This window comes from Dendrobates tinctorius, unplaced genomic scaffold (genome assembly GCF_039654945.1).
Source record: "Dendrobates tinctorius isolate UK_male_01 unplaced genomic scaffold, ASM3965494v1 ptg000085l, whole genome shotgun sequence".
NCBI classification, from domain to species: Eukaryota; Metazoa; Chordata; class Amphibia; order Anura; family Dendrobatidae; genus Dendrobates; species Dendrobates tinctorius.
The window spans coordinates 1,496,350-1,523,963 of NW_027361753.1; the positions used below are offsets into that span (position 1 = coordinate 1,496,350).

The 27,614-nt window shown below is 43.9% G+C and overlaps 1 protein-coding gene across 3 annotated transcripts in view; it reads left to right on the forward strand.

The window, feature by feature from the left end:
• Window positions 1-3,094, forward strand: part of SMAD2 (SMAD family member 2) — a 42,926-nt gene extending 39,832 nt beyond the window's left edge. For all 3 annotated transcript variants that reach the window (XM_073584758.1, XM_073584757.1, XM_073584759.1), the window contains one exon: window positions 933-3,094. In XM_073584758.1, coding sequence (XP_073440859.1) covers window positions 933-1,056 — 124 coding nt within the window. In that variant the 3' untranslated portion in view covers window positions 1,057-3,094. The remainder of the gene's footprint in view (window positions 1-932) is intronic.
• Window positions 3,095-27,614: the final 24,520 nt, after the last annotated feature.

A 27,614-nucleotide genomic window follows, 5' to 3' on the forward strand; every position in this document is an offset into this window, starting at 1 on the left:
TAGGTAAACAGGCAGGAAGACCTTTATAATCCAACGCTGCTTACGCAAAATAAAATGCTAGTAAGCAAAGGAAACCGCAATAGGGTTTTGTCCAATTAAAATTTTAAATTAGAAAAAAAAAAAATGTTTTGCTAGCCAGGTTGTGATCATACAACATCAAGAACGTGTAATCCTAGCTGCTGCAGGTCCTGGGACCAGATACAGATTTGCACAAGGAATAATTGTGGATATTCTGCTCAACTGGTGAATGAAGGGCAGTTCCAGGTACACACAAGAAGGGCATGCGTTTTTTTAAATTTTTTTTATTAATGTTTATGTGTTTTGGAGTAACCTCTTCCTCAGGACGCATTTATACTGATAGATTTTCATATTATGGCACCAAGAGGGACACATAATGTGTCAAAGTTTAACTTGACCATTTCAACTAACCACTTGCAATTATGGTCACGATGAACTTTGACACATCATGTGTCTCTCTTGGCGCCATAATTTGAAAACCCATCAGTATAAATGTGTCTGTTTCCTGTTAACTTGCACGTGGGTTTTTGTCCTGAGGAAGAAGTAAGTTACTTTGAAACACTTAGACGTTATAAAAAAAAAAAAAGCATACTCTTGTATGTACCTGTAATTGCCTTTCATTCATCAGCAGTGTGAAATTGCCACAGTTATTCCTTCTGCAAAAAATAAGTTTGCACAAAATGGCATCTGTCGTTCCTTAGCTGTCTATATGGGCAGTGCTTTAGAGGAGGTTCATCCTACTGACAGATCCCTGCAAGCTGAGGGTGCAGACACCAGACATATCACATAGGCCATAATCATATTTCCACATCATCTTTTTGTCTAGTTTCAGTCACTGCGCCATCCATGCTTTCTTGCTGCGATCATGAGATCAATGCTTAGGCCTTAATTCTTTTTGTACCTTTTTTTTGTAGGCGGCAGACAGTCACAAGCACTCCCTGTTGGATTGAGCTTCACCTGAATGGACCTTTACAATGGTTGGACAAAGTGTTGACTCAGATGGGTTCTCCTTCAGTCCGTTGCTCCAGCATGTCCTAATGGGGGGACCCCTCCAAGTTTTATTTTCTCCCCCCTTTACATTTGTTCTCCTTCTTAACCATACAACCTACGGGTTCTAACCCCGGAGTCCTGACAACAGACTTTACAGTACAGCTTGTCTGTTATAGTAGTCATGTATGGTCCCCCATGAACTGTTTACAAAGTAAAAAAAAGAGAAAAAACAACAAAGCAGCACTTGAGGTCCCATCAGCGTCGAAAGCACCTTGTTTTATGAACATCCCCCTCCCCCCTAGAAGAAAGTGCCGTGTGAAGTCACTCCTTACCGGGAAGCTTTTTATTTTAAAAAGACTTTTAATGTATTATCGGGCATATAGCGCAAGTGTCCAGACGGTTTAAAAATATGAGCAGCCCCTTACGTATTTGACATGTATAGTTATCTTTTTTTTTGCTGTTTTTAGATATCAGATAGGGTTTGTCTGCTTTCTTATTTTTAGTGTTTTTACATTTTTTTTCTCTTCCATAAATCCAAACATGGGTTTTTTTTTTCTCACTATATCCGTATTCCCCTCCCCCCCACGTATTTTATAAGTTGACCTTGTTATGTTGCATCCGCTTGCTCAATTTCAATTTGTTCCTTTTTGCTTGTAAGCCACGTAGACCCAGAGCCGTATTTCCCCACGTTAAGCTGCTTTCAGACAACGATCAGCAATTACTTTGGAAAGATTTGCAACTCTCCCCCCCCCCCCCCCCCCCTTATTATCGTGATATTTTTTATTTTTTTTTTTTTACATTTTCGCATTGCAGAATGTCCAGACAGCAGAACAGCAGAAATAGATTTTATTATAATTTTTTTTAAATGCATGTTATTTTGAACCCTTGGACACTACATTTTGCACCCTATATAAAAAAAAAATACATTTTTTAGAATTATGTTACGGACATGCCAGGTTAGGGACAGGCGGGGGACAAAGGTTGTGTAGTAAAGGGTACTCAGAATTAAGTGTACATCTTATTAACATACAGTACTTGTTCTGTAGCTGTCTGTCATCCTTTTATACACGTGAACGGTGTCAGACTTGCCTTCCTTCTCTCTTTCTCTCGCTATCACCATGGACTGTATCAGTGACACTAGTGTACTTTGTGAGTACTTCTAGTGAAAAATCATAGGTTGTTTTTCAGAACAAACTAGCGGCCAGGTAGTTTAACGATGCCTTATGGTTGGCAATACCCTGGCCCACCCGCCATAGGTCAGATCGCGAGGTTTCCGACTACGAGCTACAAATCGGGTGCCCGGCCGAGAATGCCTTGTGTTTCGTTACGGGCGCTGAACCTGAGAAAGTCCTCCCCCTTTCCTCTGCTGTTCTGCCTATAGCGCAGCTCCAAAACCAAAAAAATAACAAAAAAGGAAAAAAATCACACTGATGTTAAACACAACGCCAAACCATTGACTCGTAACTGGCAAAGCATTTAACATTTGTGAACTAGTTTTACCAGTAGATCGGTGTATTGGTAGAACTCGTGAACTTGACGTAAGCTTTGTGCGTGTTGCATTTGCAGAGTATGTGAATACACTAATAAAAAAAAGAGAAAAAAAAAATCAATTCTCACGCGGTGTGCTTGTGGGTGGTGGTGGTGGTGTTTCTTATGGTCACTTTTTTTTTTTTTTAATTCTTCTAATCAATATTACTTTGTTTGCACTTTATAAGGTTCATTAAAGGGGTTATTCCAACAGATCGGCAAAACTTTGTCACTCCCAATAATCACTAGTCAGTGTAGCAGAGTGAATATTGGTATTGTGTGATTTTTACAGAATTGTTTAACTGCTTCCCCAATTTTTTTTTTTTTTTTTACCTTCTCCAAGAGCCATACATTTTGTAACTTATTTTTTTTTTTTATTCTTTTCTATTCACTAAACCGTATAAGGTTTGTTTTTTTTTTTTTTGTTTTTTTTTTTTTTAGCAAGATGAATTTTAGTGTTGAATGACTCCATCCATTTTTTTTGCCATATAACATACTCAAGAGAAAAAATTCCAAATGTGATGAAATGGTGAAGAAAAAATAAAAAGCTACTCCGTAATTGTTTTATTGAGTTTATTTATTTATTTATTTTTTTTTTTATGGAGCTTAGTGTACTGCAAAAATCACCTGGTAACACGATTCTGAAAATCAACACAATTACTGTGATCCTAAATTTACAGTTTTCTTTTTGTTTTCATTTTTTTTAATTCAGAACTTGATTTAAAGAAATACTGATTTGTGATTTTTCTGAGACTTTTTTTTTTTCTGTCAATGTTTTTTTTGCTTGTTTACCTCTAGTTTTTCTTTGTACCATTTTGAGGTACATACTTTACAGTGTTCTGATAGCTTTTTACTGCATTATTTTTCCAGAGAGGTGCGCTGACTGAAACTGGGATTTTTGTCTTTTTTATTATTTTGTTGGTTAAACATTTTTTATATCTTTGATAGTTCAGACTTTTTGCGGATGGAACAATACCAAATATTCTGCTTTTTTTAAGTTTTGGAATGTGTGATGATACACTTTTTGTATTACTTCTTTAAAATTTTATTTTCTGTTTTTAATTTTTTTTCCTACAGTACTTAAACTTGCAAGTACAGTTGTGGCCAAAAGTATTGACACCCCTGCAATTCTGTCAGATAATACTCAGTTTCTTCCTGAAAATGATTGCAAACACAAATTCTTTGGTATTATTATCTTCATTTAATTTGTCTTAAATGAAAAAACACAAAAGACAATGAAGCAAAAAGCAAAACATTGATCATTTCACACAAAACTCCAAAAATGGGCCAGACAAGAGTATTGGCACCCTCAGCCTAATACTTGGTTGCACAACCTTTAGCCAAAATAAGTGCGACCAACCGCTTCCGGTAACCATCAATGAGTTTCTTACAATGCTCTGCTGGAATTTTAGACCATTCTTCTTTGGCAAACTGCTCCAGGTCCCTGATATTTGAAGGGTGCCTTCTCCAAACTGCCATTTTTAGATCTCTCCACAGGTGTTCTATGGGATTCAGGTCTGGACTCATTGCTGGCCACCTTAGAAGTCTCCAGTGCTTTCTCTCAAACCATTTTCTAGTGCTTTTTGAAGTGTGTTTTGGGTCATTGTCCTGCTTGAAGACCCATGACCTCTGAGGGAGACCCAGCTTTCTCACACTGGGCCCTACATTATGCTGCAAAATTTGTTGGTAGTCTTCAGACTTCATAATGCCAAGCACACGGTCAAGCAGTCCAGTGCCAGAGGCAGCAAAGCAACCCCAAAACATCAGGGAACCTCCGCCATGTTTGACTGTAGGGACCGTGTTTTTTTTCTTTGAATGCCTCTTTTTTTCTCCTGTAAACTCTATGTTGATGCCTTTGCCCAAAAAACTCTACTTTTGTCTCATCTGACCAGAGAACATTCTTCCAAAACGTTTTAGGCTTTTTCAGGTAAGTTTTGGCAAACTCCAGCCTGGCTTTTTTATGTCTCGGGGTAAGAAGTGGGGTCTTCCTGGGTCTCCTACCATACAGTCCCTTTTCATTCAGACGCCGACGGATAGTACGGGTTGACACTGTTGTACCCTCGGACTGCAGGGCACCTTGAACTTGTTTGGATGTTAGTCGAGGTTCTTTATCCAACATCCGCACAATCCTGCGTTGAAATCTCTTGTCAATTTTTCTTTTCCGTCCACATCTAGGGAGGTTAGCCACAGTGCCATGGGCTTTAAACTTCTTGATGACACTGCGCACGGTAGACACAGGAACATTCAGGTCTTTGGAGATGGACTTGTAGCCTTGAGATTGCTCATGCTTCCTCACAATTTGGTCTCTCAAGTCCTCAGACAGTTCTTTGGTCTTCTTTCTTTTCTCCATGCTCAATGTGGTACACACAAGGACACAGGACAGAGGTTGAGTCAACTTTAATCCATGTCAACTGGCTGCAAGTGTGATTTAGTTATTGCCAATACCTGTTAGGTGCCACAGGTAAGTTACAGGTGCTGTTAATTACACAAATTAGAGAAGCATCACATGATTTTTCGAACAGTGCTAATACTTTTGTCCACCCTCTTTTTTTATGTTTGGTGTGGAATTATAGCCAATTTGGCTTTAGGACAATTCTTTTTGTGTTTTTTTCTTTTAAGACAAATTAAATGAAGATAATACCAAAGAATTTGTGTTTGCAATCATTTTCAGGAAGAAACTGAGTATTATCTGACAGAATTGCAGGGGTGTCAATACTTTTGGCCACAACTGTATTTGATCGCTGGTTCAGTATATACCAATGCTGTAGTATTACAGTATATGGTAAGATTAATTGTCTCATATGAAGTCTCCTGGGCTTCATAGGAGTACCAAGATGGCGGCTGAGGTGCTTTTAGTAGGTCTCGGACTACCAAGGTAATCCATCGACAACCCTAGTGGAGCAAGAATGGCAGATGTTGGTGGCCTTTTTAACAGATGCATGCAAACCCACTGATACTTGGAAGGTAGCTATTGACACGTCAACAGTTCTTAATGCCAATGCCACAGTGACGAAGCAAAGTCTATGGCGAGGCTAAGAAGCATTGCACGGTGCCCAATAAATACCAAAAATACAGGATACTCTCCTTTCATGTTTGGATTGGGATCTTTGCAACAAAGGAGAAGAATAAAAACTAAAGAATTTTACAAAATACTAACTAAAGCCATGGTAATATTTGACCTCTAACTGAAGGGGTAATCCGGCTCTGCCTTCATCATTCAAGAGCGAGTGGGAATTGTGACGTCTACAGTAACGATGAGCAAACGTGCTCAGATAAGGTGTTATCTGAGCATGCTCGGGTGCTAAGTGTCTTCAGTGTGCTCGAATAATATGTTCGAGTCCCTGCGGCTGCATGTCGATGCTGTTCGTCAGCCGCCACACATGCAAGGATTGAATAACAACCAGAGAATCCCTGCATGTGTTGCGGCTGTCGAACAGCCACGAGATATGCAGCCACGGGGACTTGGAACATATGTTTTGAGCACGCTGAAGACAGTTATCCAATCACGCTCACTCTTCACTAGTCGGCCCCATAAAGAATAGGAAGGTGATAGATACTCGGCAAAAATGTGTAGACGCGAGATCACAAGCACCTATCGCCTCCCAATTTTGAACCTGGATTTTACCATTCTTAAATATTGCTTAAAATGTTAAAACAAGGTTTTATGCAAATCGTGTTTTCAGAGAGGAAGAGGACTTGAACTCTAGCGCCAACTATTGCAAGTAGCAATCCTACAAGTTAATATCGACCTTTCAACGAGTCTTGTAGTAAGACTTAAGGGGGCTTTACACATAGCGATATCGCTAAAGCGACACCGATTTTGTGACGCAGCAGCGCTATCACTAGCGATATCGCTACATGTGATACCTCCGACCGGACACCCTGCTGGCTATCGCTGATCGCGCGACAGCGGCCTGGTCCATTTCTCGTCGTCGGCTTCCTGCTGGCGCCGACGAGCGAGCCATGGCTGCAGGCGGAAGAAGACCTCATCGCTGCGTCTGACGGTAAGTATCGACCGCCGAACATCGCTGCGTCGCTAGTGAGATCTGCCTGTGTGGCAGCTCACTAGCGACCATTTAGCGATGCACCAGCGATCCTGACCGGGTCGTATTGCTGGTGCATCGCTAAATGTAACAAGACCCTTAGGATAAAGGCCAAACCAGAATCTCAATTTGCAGACACGGTGTTTCGGGGGGTATTGCCCCTCGTCAGTACAAAGTATGAGATCTGATTTCGCTAAGTGAGAGGCTTAGACTGGGATCTAAGGGGTAAGTTTTCTCCTTGTGGAGAGAGACATGCTAGGTCTGGCATGCCAGTATGAGGAGACTTAAAAGCCTTGCATGTTTTCTTTCTGAAGACACTATTTGCATATTTAATTTCCCAGTGAAACATGCAAGGAGTTTAAAAGCCTCATACTGGCATTCCACTCTCTAGAACGAGAAAACCTACCCCTTTAAACAAGGTTTTGAAATTTTTATGATTAAATATTGTTCTCCATCATTGTGCTTTAATGAAAAAAGCTCATCTTGCAAAAAATGAGCAGTCGCAGAAAAATAACGTTTCCGGATACAGTGAAAAACTAGCTGAATTTTTCATTGCATTTACATAAACTAATGAAATTTGACATCGCCGTAAGTAGCTTGAGCGTAAGTGTAAATAACATCTTGATTACGATGCATGCCAGAGTTTGTTCATTCTGCTTGCCCCCCCCCAAAAAAAAGAAGTAATCGGAAAGTCTATATGTATTCCTAAACTGTTACAGTTAAAAATAGAACTCATCCACAAAAAAAAAACCTTGCACAATTTCATAAAAAAAGACAGCAGAAAAATAAATTGTATTTGGCAAAATTAATAAAACAAAAAATTTGAAATTAATTTTTTTGGTAAGAACATTTTCTTACCGATTAGTATTGTGGGATGTGGCACCATAGGATGATTTGTAATAGAACAGTTGACCATGTGACTTGCTTATCACACCGTGGTTAGCAGCACCTTATGCACCAGGCTATCGTTGACAAGCTGTAGTAGGAGTTTTTGTAGAGCCAGGTGACTGTGAACAGAAGTCCAGATGGCAGTCCTGTAGATGTCGGAATTGGAAGCCAGAAGCCTGTCTGCCCTTTAAAACAATCAGCAGTGACTCTAAAAGACAGCTTTAGGCCAGGATCACACTTGCGTGTGTGATGCGAGAAACTCGCACGAGTCTCTCGCATCAACACCCGGCGCTGCCGCCGGCACTCGGGACCGGAGTGTGCGGCTGCATAGAAATGCATGCGAGTTTCTCGCATTGCACACGCAAGTGTGATTCCAGCCTCAGGCTATGTGCCTACGTTAGCGTTTTTAAATGCTCAGAAAACCGGACTTCTTCCCAGAAACCGCACGTTTTATTTCCGCACGTTTTTGCTCGATTTTTGCACAAAAAATGCGCGTTTTTGATGCGTTTTTTTCCCCGTGGTTTCTGGGAACATTGGAAATAGCTAAAAACGCAGAGCAATACGGAAAATAACGAGCATGCTGCGTTTTTAGCCGCTAAGCGTTTTCTGAGCGGAAAAAAACGCATGCATTGGCACAAGAAGCCAAAAATGCATTAAATTGAATGGGAAGATTCTTTTAAGCGTTTCTGAAGCGTCTGATCCGGCACAAATGCTTCAAAAATGCAACGTGGGCACACAGCCTTACTCCTGGCCTTCTAGACTTCACTAATTGCAGATCTGATCCATCTGGCAATGGTTGGTTTGGGGCCTGGCAGGTCCTTGCAGGGCTTTTCAGGGACCATAAAGAGATAATCTGAAGGCTTTTCTTATGGATAGTTCTATCCTGTTGGTTCTGATGAAGTCCTGACTGTGGATAGATGTGCGTATTCTGGAGTAAGAAACAGCCAACTAAGCAATTATCCAAGTTCATTTCCCAGAGACGAATGCCTTGGACTGTTTGTGAGACATGACTTTTTATGGTCGAGAATCCCAGGAGATTCCAAGGTGATCTGAAGAATGAATCAACTCGCAAAAAGGGATCTTGAAGAGAAGATCTTCCTGGTAAGGAATGATCGCCACTCCCTGGCCTAAAGAAGCTTCACGAACAGAGTACCTTGTTTGGTTCTTGTCAGCCAGTACGAGTCCTAAGGAAAGGGTGACCGCAAAGCGATGGAATAGTTGGTAACGCTTGGTAATGTGGATGTGACAATAGACTTCATAAATTCTCTGAAGAGAGGAACTTTCTTACCTTCAGGGATGCGACTACAAATTGCAGTGTTTCCATGCACAATCTTTAAACAAAAGAAATCTGTTCAGTCTATCCAGATCAAGGAAATGTCTGACCGAACAGTAAACAGGTTGGAGTAATAACCCTCGAACTGGAATAATGACTCCTTGGAGCTTGAGGACATTGATGACTTGGACAGTAGAAGCACTGGGATGAAATAAATCACTTAGGGGGCAGGAAGAAGAACTTGACCTTTAAACCTACTACCTCATTGACCAAGGCATTGTCCACTACAGCAAGACAATTCTAAAAGAGAGAAGACCTTTCCCTCCCAAGGAGAGGATCTGAGTGGATAGAAATATTTAATGGGGGGGAAGGGTTGCATCCTGCATGCTTGGAAGTGTTCGGCTTCTCAAAGAGTCGTTAGATGAACTGGTGGCCTTCTTGTCACTGTGGCCATAGAGTTGTGAAAGGAGCAAATGTTTGGGACTACCTAGACAGTTGAGAATGCCCATGGTTCTTGGAAAGAAGAGCAATCTTTCTCCTTGGCGTCCAAAATCATTTTATCCAGACATTTGCCAAAAAGTCTACCTCCAAAGAAAGGAAGACCAGTGAAGGCCTTTTTTAAGAGGTTATATCAGCAGCCGAAGCTTTTGAGCTAAATAGAGGGACATGAACAAAAATAATTGGCCAAAGTACACGTACTGCAAGCAGTGCGGATCCTAGAAACCTACAAGGGAATTTTGAAGTAAGGAACAAATCCCGCTGGTAGCCAGAGTGCAATCCCTGATGAAGCGGCCTAGTCCATCTGTATATGCCTTGCTGACTGAAGATGCTGCGAAAGTAGGAAGCAAGGCACAACCTGTCTTGAAGAAGCTGCTTTAGAGAAACAGGTGAGGTGTTGGTTCCAGATAGAAGAACGACTTCTGGATCCACAGAGGGAGGTGTGGACAAATTGTGCCCAACTACTCTGAAATGGGGATCTGTCCATTCTCTGCCTAGGTGATCCTAAAAATGAAGTTTGGGTAGGACATCAGTTGGTACCATACCTTGCGGAAAGAAATCTGGGAAGAATAAGCAAAGGCAATATTTAATATTTAGCATGTCTTTTACTGCCCTAGATGATCCCGCATGGTTTAGGCAAGATGAAAATTCTGCTCAAACTTAAAATCTGAGTCAGAGGTATCCTCCCAACCTACCGCTCTGAGAATTCGGACTGGGCAGGAGGAGACAGTTTTGTCCATTGTGACTCTTTCCTAGAAATAGACCAAATGTGTCCATGGATGATCTGTTAGAGAAGATTCTAGTTCTTTTACAGGCATGTCTTCAGGGAACCACAAGGGGCCAGGAGCGTACTTGACTAAGCGTCAATCTAAGCGAACGTGTGATTCTACCATTGACTGACTGGGAAATGCTGGGCAAGATACCTTGGGTCATAACCATGACTGACGCCTAATCTGGATGAATTGGTGCCTAGGGAGATTTGAGGCTGTCCTTGACAAGCACAGGGTTAAGGCACAAAGGACTGACCACATGGCTAGAGCTTTTTGCAGCATGAAGAAACAAAATAGTGACTGCATGGGGCGTATTCCATAGAAAAAGGTGATGTACATACTGGTATGTCTAGTGCCTTCGGGCGCCCAAAGTCACCCCTTTAGTGGCGTCACATAGTAATAATGACTCTTGATTGTGGACGTAGTCAGTGAGTGTCCAAAGTGGTTGCTCAGGGTGGAAGTGTTGGTGTAGAGTACACACACTGTAGGCTCCCTAGCAATTGAGCAAAGGTAGAGGATATCCATGCTACCTAAAAAAATAACAATGGAAATGTAAAAAAAAAAATTCAGCAAGTAGATCATATACGGCAGGTTGTGTCTCTCTTTTAGGCACACGGCTAACACTGAGGTGCCTAGTGTCGTCTGAGTGTATTGCCCACCCGCCGGCCAGAGACACTTTTTTTTTAGTCCCCTATCTAGTGTCATCTACCAAGTGACAGGACATATACCTACGGTACTGTGTCCTCCAGTGTTATTGATAAGAAAATATTTGGCATTGCTGTAATCAGACTGATGTAGAATAAGGGGGACACATTATCACAAATCTCTGAATCGTCATCAACAACAAATGAAATAAAAATAGCCATTTCCTTTGGCAAGATATTTTGTTTCTTGTAATGGGATTTCTTACTACTTTATGCCAAAATTTATGTACTGTGTATACAGGAAAGATGTATATCTTTGTACCGTGTTAGCCAGTAGATAGAAAAATATTCAGAATTGAGAGTCCTCAGTGGTTGATACCTTTTAATGGCTAACTGAAAAGAAGGTAACACATTGCAAGATTTCGAGACTACTCAGGTCTCTTCATCAGGCTAGACTAATACAAAATCTGAAGAGTCACATATTTATGCACAACACAGCACAGAAATAACGCAATAGATAAGACGTGACGTGAAGCAGAACTATCAATATGGGAGAGGGAGAAACATAAATATTGGACCAGTTCATAGATACTGTATGCCTCAAAAAGACCTTTTTGAATCAGGGCTACCATCCAAGAACAATTGAAAACCAAATTACAAGAGCCACCAGAATGTCAAGGAATCACCTGCTACATCACAAAGCTAAAGAAGAAAATAACCGGGTGCCTCTAGTAGCTGCACGGAAATTACAACCTTTACTACAAAAAGATGCCCGATTACAATCCATTTTTCCAGACCCCCCACTGCTGTGTTTTAGGCAGCCCCCAAATTTAAGAAGCATCATTGTCAGAAGCTCCCTGTCCTCTCCTACAGCTGCAGGAACCTTTCCTTGCAACCAGAAAAAATGTAAAACTTGTCCATTTTTAATGACCACGGGCAAGATAAAGATCCCCAACTCACATCAGGACTACAAGATCCCAGGTACTTTCACCTGCATCACATCTAATGTGGTGTACTTAATTATTTGTACTAAATGTCCAACTGGGGGTCTGTATGTGGGGGAGACAGGGCAAAAGCTTAGAACAAGGATGAATGCTCATCGTCACACAATAAGAGAAAAAAGAATGGATCTACCTGCGGCAAAACATTTTTGTATGCCTGATCACAACAACACCATAGATATGAAATTACTGGTATTGAAAGGTAACTTCACATCTCAGAGAGAGAGACGTGTTTGGGAGTATAAATTTATGACGACCTTTGACACTCTCAGTGCTGGAATGAATGTGTCGCATGGATTTATCTTTTTACATCAGTTAAGAAATTTGCTTCCAAGACCTCGTGAGGGCATCACAACACATTAGGAGACCCCAATCAGAGGACAATAAAACATCCGGACTCCTTATCTATGAACCGGAGCAATATTTATGTTTCTCCCTCTCCCATGTTGATAGTTCTGCTTCACGTCACTTGTCTTACCTATTGCATTTTTTCTAGGCTGTATTGTGCATAAATATGTGACTCTTCAGATTTTGTATTAGTCAATGCCTGATGAAGAGACCTGAGTAGTCTCGAAATCTTGCAATGTGTTACCATCTTTTCAGTTAGCCATTAAAAGATATCAACCACTGAGGACTCTCAATCCTGAATATTTTTCTGTACTGTGTATAAGATTCTGTTATATTTAGCGACCAGTTCTGCATTACGTCAGTTCTCCACGAGATGGAGCCACAGTCCAACATTTCAAAGCTTGAGCTTACTCAAGGATTTACTAATGAAACCCTGTAAGTCCTCATCTGTGAGTGATACCCAAGTATCGCATTGTACTGTGAAGCATAATTTATATATGTATGTGTGTGTGTATATATATATATAATATATATTTGACAACTCTGCTGTCACGTGAGGTATGATGTTTTGTCCTGGCTTGTGTTTCTGCTGATAGATCCCTCCATTGACCCCAATGACTGTTCTGTCACAGTGCCTATATTTTTCAAGTATTGTAAAATTAAAGTCACTCAGTATCCACACATAATTATACCGTACCACTGCTTAAATCTGAGTCCTGAAGTAAGTAGCTGCACTGTTGTGGTCAGTGGTGCCTGGGTAGGATCCACCTATTTGCAGATAATTTTTAAAACCTTTCCCGTCACTTGTAGTGATGCTTTAACTCATGTTTTTTTTTTTTTTTTTTAATTTCATCTAATAATAATCTCTTTATATATCGCTAACATATTCCGCAGCGCTTTACAGTTTGCACACATTATCATCACTGTCCCCGATGGGGCTCACAATCTAAATTCCCTATTGGTAAGTCTTTGGAGTGTGGGAGGAAACCAGAGAACCTGGCGGAAACCCACGAAACACGGGGAGAACATACAAACTCCTTGCAGATGTTGTCCTTGGTGGGATTTGAAACCAGGCCCCCGGTGCTGCAAGGCTGCAGTGCTAACCACTGAGCCACCGTGCTGCCCACTTCATTTACATCTATCCCAGAAACACAGTTATTATATGTGGGCCCCAAGCAACAGACTTGTAATAATTTTTGTTTTATTGTGCTTTGCGCCATTAATTTTACAGACCTTATCACTGTCCCCATTGGGGATCACAATCTAGATTCCCTATCAGTATGTCTATAGAGTGTGGGAGAAAACACGGGGAGAACATATAGATGTGTAATATGAACCCATGACCCCAGTGCTGCAAGGCTACAGGGCTAACCACGGAGCCACCATACAGGGCTAACCACTGAGCCACTAGGTTGCAGTTAAATATAAGGTATAGTAGCATAAATAGAAATTAGGAAATTCTGAGTTCTTACAAGTACCAGCTTGTATTTTATCAATATCTATCTCTGTATTCAATCATACCATCTGAGTAACGCTTTATTTCAGCCCCCATTGAGATCTATTTAACAGTGTTGTAATTGCAGAGATCACAATCTTATTAGTTAATGTAAACAAAAATCCTGTTGTAGGACCAAAAAAATGTTGGGCTACTTGGTAAATACATTACATACTTTGTACTGATCCTGAATTATCCCCCAGAGCTGCACTCACTATTCTGCTGGTGCAGTCACTGTGTACAAACATTACATTACTGATCCTGAGTTACATCCTGTATTATACCCCAGAGCTGCACTCACTATTCCTCTGGTGCAGTCACTGTGTACATACATTACATTACTGATCCTGAGTTACATCCTGTATTATACCCCAGAGCTGCACTCACTATTCTGCTGGTGCAGTCACTGTGTACATACATTACATTACTGATCCTGACTAGAGTTGAGCGAAACGGGTCGAAAAAATTCAAAAGTCGCCGACTTTTGGCAAAGTCGGGTTTCATGAAACGAAACCCGACCCTAGGATGAGGTCGGCCACGAGGTCGGCGACTTACGCGCCAAAGTCGCGTTTCAAAAGTTTGTTTTGCGCTCTTTTTCAGCCAATCAGGATACATGGACACTGTGGGCAACGTGATGACATAGGCACGGGTCACCACCATCTTTCAGAAGGGCATGCAAGTGATTGGCTTGCTTTGGTGGGCGTCACAGGGGGTATAAAAGGGCGTGCACGCCGACCGCCATCTTACTTCTGCCGATCTTAGTATAGGGAGAGGTTGCTGCTGATTCTGTAGGGAGAGCGTTAGGCAGGGAAGAAGACTAAAAAACTGCTTCTGCTGCTAGCGATTTGGCCTGCACAACACACAAGTCACTGTGTGTGCAGTGCAAGGGGAGGCTATATTGTGGTGTATCAGTGGTGTTGGTTGTTGGGCTGCCTTTTAAGGCTTCCTGACACGCTGGCATTGCTGTTTACCCACTGCTCCGCAAACTGCTTTTTTAAAAGCAATCCAATCTCCCTTATCCTCTCGTCACTTTGGTCACAGGCAGCTGTGCCATCGAGCGTGTCACATAGCGCTCAGATATCAGTGGGCCGCACACAATCCACAAGTGTCCAGTGTCCAAAAGTGTACGCAGAGATTCAAAATCTCCATTATCCTCTCGTCACTTTGGTCACAGGCAGCTGTGCCATCGAGCGTGTCACATAGCGCTCAGATATCAGTGGGCCGCACACAATCCACAAGTTTCCACTGTCCACAAGTGTACGCAGAGATTCAAAATCTCCATTATCCTCTCGTCACTTTGGTCACAGGCAGCTGTGCCATCGAGCGTGTCACATAGCGCTCAGATATCAGTGGGCCGCACACAATCCACAAGTGTCCACTGTCCACAAGTGTGTGCAGAAATTCTAAAACTCCCCTGTCCTATAGACACCTTGTACCTTGTTTTACATTACTATATAGTTTGTTGGATTTTGTCTACATTTCTACCAAAAATGAAGGCTGGTGGAAGAGGCCGTGGAATTGGGCGGGGGTTGGCAACTGGTAATGATGGTGTTGGTGGTGGATCTGATGGTAGTGGCAAGAGCAAAATAGGACCGAATGCAGGAGGTGCTGACCCTGCGTCATCGTCTGGCTACATAAGGACTCGAACGCTTAGTTTTCTAGGAGTTGGCAAACCGCTTTTAAAGGCAGAGCATCAGGAAAAAGTTTTGTCTTACATTGCTGACTCAGCCTCCAGCTCTATCGCCTCCTCTTCTTCAGTTGTAAAAAGTAAAAGCACTGAGTCGTCATTGGAGGCTCATGTTCATGAACCACACCTTTCCTTGTGTCCTTCACCCCAACCAAGATTGAAGGATGACGCAGGCTATACTACTGATTACTCCATGGAGCTGTTTTCACATACCATGCCTGGATTATCAAGTCAAATGGTGAATTACCCAGGCCAAGATGAATCTGACATGGAGTGCACTGATGCACAGCCGCTGATGGATGATTCTGCTGGTACATTCACTCAGAGCACTACATTGTCCTCGCAGTGTACAGAGCCAGATTTTGACCCTGATGAGACTCAGGTGCCCCTTCCCGCACACTATACCACCATACACGGTGACACAGAGAAAGGTGCACATGACATAGAAGAGGAGGTGATGGATGACCCAGTTGTTGACCCAGATTGGCATCCATTGGGGGAAGAGGGTGCTGCTTCCAATAGCTCAGATGAGGAGCATCCACAGCAGACATCGACATCGCAACAGCTGTTATCTGGCCGGCCCCGAGCACTCCAAAGACAGGTTCCAAACATCAAAAGAGTTGCTGGACAGCTTGTCCAGAGGGTCAAAAGATCACAGCGTGCTAGGCCGCAAAATGTCTGCCAAAGTAGGAAGAGTGCAGTGTGGCACTTTTTTGAACAAAATCCTCATGATCAGGCCAAGGTTATCTGTAAGAAGTGCGCAAAGACCTTTATCCGAGGGAAAAATCTGAAAAATTTGAATACCAGTTGCATGCTTAGACATTTAACCAGCATGCACTTGCAAGCGTGGACACAACACCAAACCTCAAGTGCCACATGTGCAACTGATCACAACGAAGGTAGTCAGCAACGCTACATTGTTTCCCCCACTGTAATCCCACCGGTTAGCACAGCAGCAAATGTTGAGGTGTCGTTGCAAGGCCACAGCAGTCAGGGAATCCCACTGTTATATCAACGAAAGACTGATTCTAGGCCATCAGAAAGAACACCAACTCCATCACCATCATCAACCCTCTCTCAGTCCGCCCTGTCCACCGCTACTTCCACCATATGCAGCTCTCAAGTCCAGCTCACCCTCCCAGACACTATGAGTAGGTCAAGAAAGTACTCAGTCTCTCATCCGCGTACACTGGGTTTGAACGCCCACATTGCCAAACTAATCTCGTTTGAGATGATGCCCTTTCGGTTGGTGGAAAGCACAGCTTTCCGCGAACTCATGGCCTATGCAGTACCACGCTATGACCTACCCAGTCGCCACTTCTTCTCTCGCAAAGCCATCCCAGCCCTCCACCATCATGTGAAAGACCGCATTGTCCATGCACTCAAGCAGTCAGTGAGCGGAAAGGTGCACCTCACAACTGATGCATGGTCCAGTCGGCATGGCCAGGGCCGTTACGTGTCCATCACTGCGCACTGGGTTAATGTGGTGGATGCAGGGTCCACAGGGGACAGCGGTGGTGGGACAGTGCTGCCTAGCCCACGGTATAGGAAACAGTTGGCTGTAGGCGGTCGACCCTCCTCCTCCTCCTCCAGAAGCGACAGCTCGTCCACAGAGCGCAGTCGTACGAGCACTCCATCTGCAGCTGCCACTGTTGCACACGATGTGTCCCCCTATCGAGCAGCTAGTGGAAAGCGTCAGCAGGCTGTGTTGCAGATGATGTGTTTGGGCGACAGACACACCGCCGAGGTGCTGGCCGAGTACTTGAAGCGACAAACTGAGTCATGGCTGGGCAGTGTACATCTTGAGGCAGGCAAGGTAGTTAGTGATAACGGCCGTAATTTTGTGGCAGCCATAGCCCTTTCAAAACTCAGCCACATACCTTGCTTGGCTCACACCTTGAACCTGGTGGTGCAGTGCTTCCTCAAAAATTATCCGGAGTTAACAGCCCTGCTCAAGAAGGTGCGAAGACTGTGCGCGCACATCCGCCGGTCGCCTGTACACTCCGTTCGTATGCAGAAGCTGCAGCGATTGCTCCACCTTCCCAACCACCGCCTCATTATCGACATTGCAACAAGGTGGAACTCCACCCTGCACATGGTGGAGCGGCTGTGCGAGCAGTGGCAGGCCATAATGCATTTGTGGGAGGATACACGGCCAGGCACTTTGAGAGCAGACATGGAGTTGACAGGCGTGCAGTGGTCGAAGCTGAAAGACCTTTGTAAAGTCCTTCAGTGTTTTGAGGAATGCACACGGCTGGTAAGCGCAGACGACGCCATCCTAAGCATGAGCATCCCACTTATGCGTCTGCTCATGCAAACTTTGACGCACCTTAAGGAGCAGGCGTCTGCAGCCAATGTTGATGAGGAGGAAGAGGAGGAGGGAATCCTTGATGACATTCAGCCATTGTCTGCTCAGGGACCTCTCCTGGACGAGGTGGAGGAAGAAGAGGAGGAGGAGGATGATGGGGATGATTACTTAGGGGAGGAGGATGCATCTCGTGGGGCAAGTGAAAATGTTGGCGTGGCAAGGTCTGGTACAGGGTTTGTGCGTGACTGGAGGGATGTGGATTTGCCAGAAAGTGCTCCTCCACCCAGCACTCGCAGTGCATCATTGACACCGGGAACATTGGCCCACATGTCAGATTATGCCTTGCGGATCCTAAAAAGGGACCCCCGCATTGCCAAAATGATGAACGATGACGACTACTGGTTGGCCAGCATCCTGGATCCACGCTATAAAGGCAAATTACAAAACATCATGCCACAGGAGAACCTTGACCTAATATTGGCTAATAAACAAGCAACTCTGGTAAATCGGTTGCTTGAGGCATTCCCAGCACACAGCAGCGGTGATGGTTCTCACACGAGCCGTACGGGCCGGGGGCAGCTTGGCAGAGGTGTTCGTGGTGCACACAGCAGAAGTGGCGTTGGAGACAGGGGTTTCATGACAATGTTGTGGACTGATTTTTCAAATACCGCTCACACAACTGGTAATACTGCATCGATGGAAAGTGACAGGAGACAGCAGTTGTCAACTATGGTTACAAACTACTTTTCCTCCCATATCGATGTTCTCCCACACAGGTCATTCCCCTTTGACTATTGGGCCGCTAAACTGGACACCTGGCCTGAATTGGCCCAATATGCCTTACAGGAGCTCGCTTGCCCAGCTGCAAGTGTGCTATCGGAAAGAGTCTTCAGTGCAGTTGGATCAATCCTGACAGAAAAAAGGACCCGTCTGTCAACCCAAAATGTGGATGATCTAACCTGCATTAAAATGAACCACGCATGGGTTTCCAAGGATTTTGTCCCACCTTCCCCTGATGACACATAGGGTGACAGAAAAATGGCTTGCTTTGGTCCACCTCTTCCTGGTACTTCACCTATTTCGCCTTTTGCATCAGTTGAATGTCCAACATCAACATATGCCACTTTCTAAAACTCCCTAACTGTGCTGCCTCCCCCCCCATGGCCGGGGTCACCACCTAGCGCACGACACCGTGCGAGTGCCGTTGCCCTGGACAGGTGGGTAGGCCAACTCTTGGGAGCGGGCACTGGCACAGGGTCCCTCATAGTGCAATCAAGTGTCTCTGACGGTGGTGGTGCACACCCGCCGTCAGACACACCGCTGTACTATGAGGGGCCCAGTGCCAGTACCGACGCCCACGAGTGGGCCCCCCTTGCTTGGCCAGGGCCCCAGCATTTGCAATCTTTACCTCTCCCTGCTCCTCCGCTGTGTAATCTGGGCCGTCAAATCCATACTGTGCCTGACACCGTCTGAGCCTGCCTCCTGAGACCTATATATTTTGAATGTGTACGCTATCCATACATGTTATCCGGGGATATGGTACCCCTTCTAACCTTTGTGCAATGACGTGCAATCCATACTGGGCCTAACACCGTCTGAGCCTGCCTCATGCTGTATAGACATATATTTTGAATGTGTACGCTATCCATACATGTTATCCGGGGATACGGTACCCCTTCTAACCTTTGTGCAATGACGTGCAATCCATACTGGGCCTAACACCGTCTGAGCCTGCCTCATGCTGTATAGACATATATTTTGAATGTGTACGCTATCCATACATGTTATCCGGGGATACGGTACCCCTTCTAACCTTTGTGCAATGACGTGCAATCCATACTGGGCCTAACACCGTCTGAGCCTGCCTCATGCTGTATAGACATATATTTTGAATGTGTACGCTATCCATACATGTTATCCGGGGATACGGTACCCCTTCTAACCTTTGTGCAATGACGTGCAATCCATACTGGGCCTAACACCGTCTGAGCCTGCCTCATGCTGTATAGACATATATTTTGAATGTGTACGCTATCCATACATGTTATCCAGGGATACGGTACCCTTTCTAACCTTTGTGCAATCACGTGCAATCCATACTGGGCGTGAGAACGGCTGGCGAGCTGTTAAGCAAGCTACAGCACCTGTCCAGACAAGTACAGGGATTCCCTAGCGAGGAGACTTATTTGATTGTTTTCTATGTTGGGACAGCAATTTTTGGGGAGCACTATACTCTGGAGAATGATAGATGGGGCCCACCATACACTGGAACATTCCAAAGGTGGACATCAGACACTGGAGCAGCATTTACAGGGCCCATTATACACTAGAGCAGTAGAAATGGGGCCCATTATGTTTGGAGCATTATTTGGGCCCATAAGACAGTGGAGCTTCATCCATGGGGACCAACATATACTGTAGCATTATGTGGAGCTCATCATATACTGTTTCAAACATTATATGGGACCAATGATTTTGTATGGAGAAATAGATGGGCCTCGTCATGAGATGTAAAAAGTGAGGTATTTTTCATTGTACTATACCGCTATTTCTCTGCCGTATCGGAGCATGATGAGTTGTGGTATGTGTTAAAGGGGCGCTCTTTCGCCCAGGGCACATGAAAACCTGCAGCCAGCCCTCCCCCCCACAAATTTAGCCAAATAACCCCCATTTTTCAGTGCATAACTTGTATTATGAAGTTAATTAAGGTTGACAAGCTTAAGTAAGAAGAATTGATGCTTTTGGCATTCAAATGGGCACTGTAGGTGTGTTTCCTGTCCTCCTCTCACTGCCGACTTTTATTCCCCATTGACTTACATTGGGTTTCGTGTTTCGGGACGACCCGACTTTTCCCTATAATCGGACGATCTTGCTCGACCCGACTTTTGGAAAAGTCGGGTTTCACGAAACGAAACGCGACCCTAAAAAAGCAAAAGTCGCTCAACTCTAATCCTGACTTACATCCTGTATTATACTCCAGAGCTGCACTCACTATTCTGCTGGTGCAGTCACTGTGTACATACATTACATTACTGATCCTGAGTTACATCCTGTATTATACCCCAGAGCTGCACTCACTATTCCTCTGGTGCAGTCACTGTGTACATACATTACATTACTGATCCTGAGTTACATCCTGTATTATACTCCAGAGCTGCACTCACTATTCTGCTGGTGCAGTCACTGTGTACATACACTACATTACTGATCCTGAGTTACATCCTGTATTATACCCCTGAGCTGCACTCACTATTCCTCTGGTGCAGTCACTGTGTACATACATTACTGATCCTGAGTTACATCCTGTATTATACCCCAGAGCAGCACTCACTATTCTGCTGGTGCAGTCACTGTGTACATACATTACATTACTGATCCTGAGTTACATCCTGTATTATACCCCAGAGCTGCACTCACTATTCTGCTGGTGCAGTCACTGTGTACATACATTACATTACTGATCCTGAGTTACATCCTATATTATACTCCAGAGCTGCACTCACTATTCTGCTGGTGCAGTCACTGTGTACATACATTACATTACTGATCCTGAGTTACGTCCTGTATTATACTCCAGAGCTGCACTCACTATTCTGCTGGTGCAGTCACAGTGTGCATACATTACATTACTGATCCTGAGTTACATCCTGTATTATACCCCAGAGCTGCACTCACTATTCTGCTGCTGCAGTCACTGTGTGCATACATTACATTACTGATCCTGACATGGCTTCCTACTCCTTCTTATTCTCCTGCGCTACCTTCTGGTGCTGTCTTCACCTTAGGCTATGTGCACACGTAGTTTTTTTGGTGTGCGGATTTTTGAAAGAAAACTGCAAGTAAATCCCCTATACAGGGAGCGTCAGGGGCAGGCCCAGGGGAGACTATCACCGCGATGTCCAATACCAAGGGACAAACAGTAGGAGGCACAAGCGGAGGGAACAGAGAGGGGTGTCCTGAGGCAGGAAGGAGAGACCGAAGACTGCAGGGAAGAACTCCAATCGGTACCGGTGAGTCGGATCAATCAGACTTCACAGGAGATGAATGGTGAAGTAGCTGGAGGCAGGCGAAGGCTGAAGCAGGCGAGCACTAAAGGAAAACACAAGAGCAGTAAGGTGAAGACACCAAGAGAAGGTAGTGCAGGAGAATAACGAGTAGGAAGCCAAGGAGTACAGAGACGCAGGGGAAAACAGGGACCTGAATCACAGAAATACACAAATAATAGTCTGATAGTCAGGCGTAGCCTACAGCAAGAGGCTGCCTGATATACCTCATGTACAAGGGGGGAGCGGAGTGACACGGACCCTGTACTGATCCTGAGTTACATCCTGTATTATACCCCAGAGCTGCACTCACTTTTCTGCTGGTGCAGTCACTGTGTACATACATTACATTACTGATCCTGAGTTACATCCTGTATTATACCCCAGAGCTGCACTCACTATTCTGCTGGTGCAGTCACTGTGTACATACATTACATTACTGATCCTGAGTTACATCCTGTATTATACTCCAGAGCTGCACTCACTATTCTGCTGGTGCAGTCACTGTGTACATACATTACATTACTGATCCTGAGTTACATTATGTATTATACTCCAGAGCTGCATTCAGTAATTCAGTATTTTATTGGTGGAGTTGCTGACATGAGCTGTCAAGAAGGATTTGTTTTCCATACAGAAGATTATGACACTCCAGGAAAAAACATGGCTGCTTCCCCACTTCCCCCCTCCAGGTGTGGCACTGTTTTGGGAGGAAAGCAGCCATGTTTTCCTAAACCTGAACTGCCCCTAAAAAAGTTGACACAAATTGAGTATATTTCTGTGTTTCCCTTAACCCTTCCTATTACATGACGGGTATTTGCCAGTATGGAGCTGGTCGGGATCTGTTTAGCGGAGTCCGCTCAGTAAGTAACAGCAGCAATTGGAGCTAGCTTTGAGTAAAATTGAGTAAAATTTGTTTATTTTGCATACAAAGCACCATCATATTCCACAGCGTGTCACAAACAAAATCATCACTGTCCTTACAGTCTAATTTCCTTATACAGTAGTCAAAATAGCCGTCCAATATGACTAACCAGGTTTTTGGTATAGGTAAATTATATTACCGCATGTCACACAATTTACTAGTTGGTGCAGTAGATTCTAAGAAGACCAACAGACTCCGCATTCATGATCTGCAAGCTTTTGAGTCTGTATATTAGAATAATTAATTGAATGGTGGTATTCAAAATAATATCAGTGTGGCGTTTAATTAGTGGCATCAAGCATTCTGTGAAGAGACAGCTGTGAATCAGGTGGCCCTTATTTAAGGGTGATGCCAGGACATGTTGTACATGCATTTCTCCTCGAAAGCCTGAGAAATATGGGTCATTCAAGACACTGTTCAGAAGACCAGCGTACTGTGATTAAAAAGTTGATTGGAGAGGGCAAAACTTATAAAGAAGTGCAGACAATGATGGGCTAAAATGATTTCCAATTCTTTAAAATAGAAAGCCAAACCAGAGAGATGTGGAAGAAAACGGAAGACTACCATTCCAATGGATGGAAGAATAGCCAGAATAGCAAAGGCTGAGCCAATGATCAGCTCCAGGATGATCACAGACAGGCTCAAGTTACCTGTGAGGACTGTGACAGTGTGAATCTAATCTCTTAGCAAGAAGACCCCGCAAAGTTCCACTGTTAAAAAAAGACATGTACTGAAGCGGAAACAATGTGTAAAAGAACACATCAACTGGCCTAAAGAGAAATGGAGAAACATTTTGTAAGCTGATGAAAGTAAAATTGTTCTTTTTGGGTCCAAGGGCTGCAGACAGTTCGTCAGACGACCCCCAAACTCTGCATTCAAGCCACAGTACACTCTGCAGACAGTGAAGCATGGTGGAAGCATCATGATATGGGCATGTTTCTCTTACTATGGTGCCGGACCTCTTAACCACATACCAGGGATCATCAACCACTTTGCATATATTAAAATACTTGAAGAGGTCATGTTGCCTTACACTGAAGAGGATATGACGTTGAAATGAGAGTTTCAACAAGACATCGACCCTAAACACACCAGTAAACGAGCAAAATCTTGGTTCCAGTCCAACAAAATTGAGGTTATGGAGTGGCCAGCCCAGTCGCCGGACCTTACTCCGATAGACCCTTGTGGGGTGAGATAAAAAATGCAGAGTCTGAGGCAAAGCCAACAAATGCCAAAAAATTGTGGGATGTAATCCAAGCGTCCTGGGCTGGAATAACAGGTGACTGGGCCAGAAGTTGGTTGATTCGATGCAACATAGATGTGAATCAGTTCTAAAAACAAAAACCTGTGGGTAACAACTAAATATTAGGTTAGTGATTCACAGGAATGATAAATCGTCATAAAAAAATAATAAATATTGTGAGTCTGTAAAGACAAATGCAGACGCTGATATTCTTTAGAATGGCTCAATGTTCATTTTTTTAGTTATTTTGTTTAAAGTAGTGAAAAATTATATACATTTCTCCATGTTTTGAATTAGAAAACCGTGTGCAGTGTTCCCAATGCTGGAAATAAAAATTTATATAAAGATTTTGTGATTAACTCATGTTTTTGAACATGCTATTATTTTGAACGCTATCGTATGTATATACACTGCTCAAAAAAATAAAGGGAACAATTAAACAGCAAAATGTAACTCCAAGTAAATCACACTTCTGTGAAATCAAACTGTCCACTTAGGCAGCAACATTGATTGACAATCAATTTCACATGCTGTTGTGCAAATGGAATAGACAAAAGATGGAAATTATTGGCAATTATCAAGACACCCTCAATAAAGGAGTGGTTCTGCAGGTGGGGACCACAGACCACATCTCAGTACCAATGCTTTCCGGCTGATGTTTTGGTCACTTTTGAAAGTTGGTTGTGATTTCACACTCGTGGTAGCATGAGATGGACTCTACAACCCACACAAGTTGCTCAGGTACTGCAGCTCATCCAGGATGGCACATCAATGCGAGCTGTGGCAAGAAGGCTTGCTGTGTCTGTCAGCGTAATGTCCAGAGGCTGGAGGTGCTACCAGGAGTCAGGCCAGTACACCAGGAGATGTGGAAGGGGCTGTAGGAGGGCAACAACCCAGCAGCAGGATAGCTTACTCTGCCTTTTTGCAAGCAGGAACAGGAGCACTGCCAGAGCCCTGCAAAATGACCTCCAGCAGGCCACAAATGTGCATGTGTCTGCACAAACGGTTAGAAACTGACTCCATGAGGATGGTTTGTGGGCCCGATGTCCACAGATGAGGGTTGTGTTTACAGCCTAACACCATGCAGGATGCTTGGTATTTGCCACAGAACACCAGGATTAGCAAATTCGCCACTGGCACCCTGTGCTCTTCACAGATAAAAGCAGGTTCACACTTAGCACATGTGACAGACGTGACAGAGTCTGGAGACGCCGTGGAGTAATCTTCTGCCTGAAACATCCTTCAGCATGACCGGCTTGGCAGTGGGTCAGTAATGGAGTGGGGTGGCATTTCTTTGGAGGGCCACACAGCCCTCCATGTGCTCGCCAGAGCTAGCCTGACTGCCATTAGGTACCCAGATGAGATCCTAAGACCCCTTGTGAGACCATATGCTGGTGCAGTTGGCTCTGGGTTCCTCCTAATGCAGGACAATGCCAGACCTCATGTGGCTGGAGTGTGTCAGCAGTTCCTGCAAGATGAAGGCATTGAAGCTATGGACTGGCCCACCCATTTCCCAGACCTGAATCCGATTGAGCACATCTGGGACATCATGTCTCGCTCCATCCATCAATGTTACGTTGCACCACAGACTGTCCAGGAGTTCGCGGATGCTTTAGTCCAGGTCTGGGAGGAGATCCCTCAGGAGACCATCCACCGCCTCATCAGAAGCATGCCCAGGCATTGTAGGGAGGTCATACAGGCACGTGGAAGCCACACACAATACTGAGCATCATTTTGACTTGTTTTAAGGACATTACATTCCACTTTAATTTTGTGTGTGACTCCAAATCCAGGCCTCCATTGGTTAATAAATTTGATTTCCATTGATGATTTTTGTGTGATTTTGTTGTCAGCACATTAATCTTTGTACAGAACAAAGTATTCAGTGAGAATATTTCAATCATTCACATCTAGGATGTGTTCTTTCAGCGTTCCCTTTATTTTTTGAGCAGTGTATTTGGAGAGATACCACAAACTCCTTGCAGATGTCCTTGGTGGGATTTAAGCATAGGAACCCAGTGCTGCAAGGCTGCAGTACTTCCACATGTTCCTTTGCAGATGTCCAGGAAGAAGCTGACAGGCGAAACCCAGGGTTGGAAAGCAGCTGCCGTGCTGCGGTTTCATTCTTGTGGCTGTAATAAAACCCTGAATGGAAGCGAATTGTCCTGCAGTGCTGCTGTATGTCCGGTTGCAATAGAAGACGAAGTCTTGATATTACTGGTATTGATCGCTTGTGGAACTACTGGTCTCAGCAGGACTGATCACAAAATCTTTGAAGGAAATGAACTGTGATGGAGAGGGAGTATTCCCAATGATGTGAATTCTGCTCTAATTATCGTAGATGCAGTAAAGTTGCTCATGTTTGATATTTTCATGATCATACTGACTTGGAGAATCTTATTTCAGGGTCATTTTTCTCCCGACAATCAAAGATGTTAAAATGAAACCCAAACAAAAATGGAGTTGTATTTTCTTTTTTTTTTTTTCACCATTTCTAATTTTTCAATAAAACTACAACCCGTCTTGCCAAAAACACCTTCATACAGCTAAATAAAAAAAAGATATAACTCTTGCAACAAGTAGAATAAGAATATAAAACCGCCAGGGGGACGTCCGTTCCGATGGGTGTCGCAGGTCTGGGTCCGGCGCCTCCCATCTTCTCCCATGATCGCCGCCCTCCTGCTTGCTTCATTGTTCCCTGGCATCATGCTCCTGCGCAGGCATTCTTATCTGCCCTGTTATGGGCAGACCAAAGTACTGCTGTGCGCCGGGAAAGGTTGGAGAGGCCCAGCGCCTACGCACTGCAGTACTTTGCTCTGTCCTCAACAGGGCAGATAAGTATGCCTGCACAGGAGCATTATAGAACGCTGTAGATAAGCCCTGAAAGGCGGTAACTGTATCTTATATCGGCCAAAACTGCTGACAGGATTCCTTTAAGCCTATATATATATATATATATAGTGCCTACAAGTAGTATTCAACCCCCTGCAGATTTAGCAGGTTTGATAAGATGCAAATAAGTTAGAGCCTTCAAACTTCACACAAGAGCAGGATTTATTAACAGATGCATAAATCTTACAAACCAAAAAGTTATGTTGCTCAGTTAAATTTTAATAAATTTTAAACATAAAAGTGTGGGTCAATTATTATTCAACCCCTAGGTTTAATATTTTGTGGAATAACCCTTGTTTGCAATTACAGCTAATAATCGTCTTTTATAAGACCTGATCAGGCCGGCACAGGTCTCTGGAGTTATCTTGGCCCACTCCTCCATGCAGATCTTCTCCAAGTTATCTAGGTTCTTTGGGTGTCTCATGTGGACTTTAATCTTGAGCTCCTTCCACAAGTTTTCAATTGGGTTAAGGTCAGGAGACTGACTAGGCCACTCCAACACCTTGATTTTTTGCCTCTTGAACCAGGCCTTGGCTTTCTTGGCTGTGTGCTTTGGGTCGTTGTCTTGTTGGAAGATGAAATGACAACCCATCTTAAGATCCTTGATGGAGGAGCGGAGGTTCTTGGCCAAAATCTCCAGGTAGGCCGTGCTATCCATCTTCCCATGGATGCGGACCAGATGGCCAGGCCCCTTGGCTGAGAAACAGCCCAACAGCATGATGCTGCCACCACGATGCTTGACTGTAGGGATGGTATTCTTGGGGTCGTATGCAGTGCCATCCAGTCTCCAAACGTCACGTGTGTGGTTGGCACCAAAGATCTCGATCTTGGTCTCATCAGACCAGAGAACCTTGAACCAGTCTGTCTCAGAGTCCTCCAAGTGATCATGAGCAAACTGTAGACGAGCCTTGACATGACGCTTTGAAAGTAAAGGTACCTTACGGGCTCGTCTGGAACGGAGACCATTGCGGTGGAGTACGTTACTTATGGTATTGACTGAAACCAATGTCCCCACTGCCAT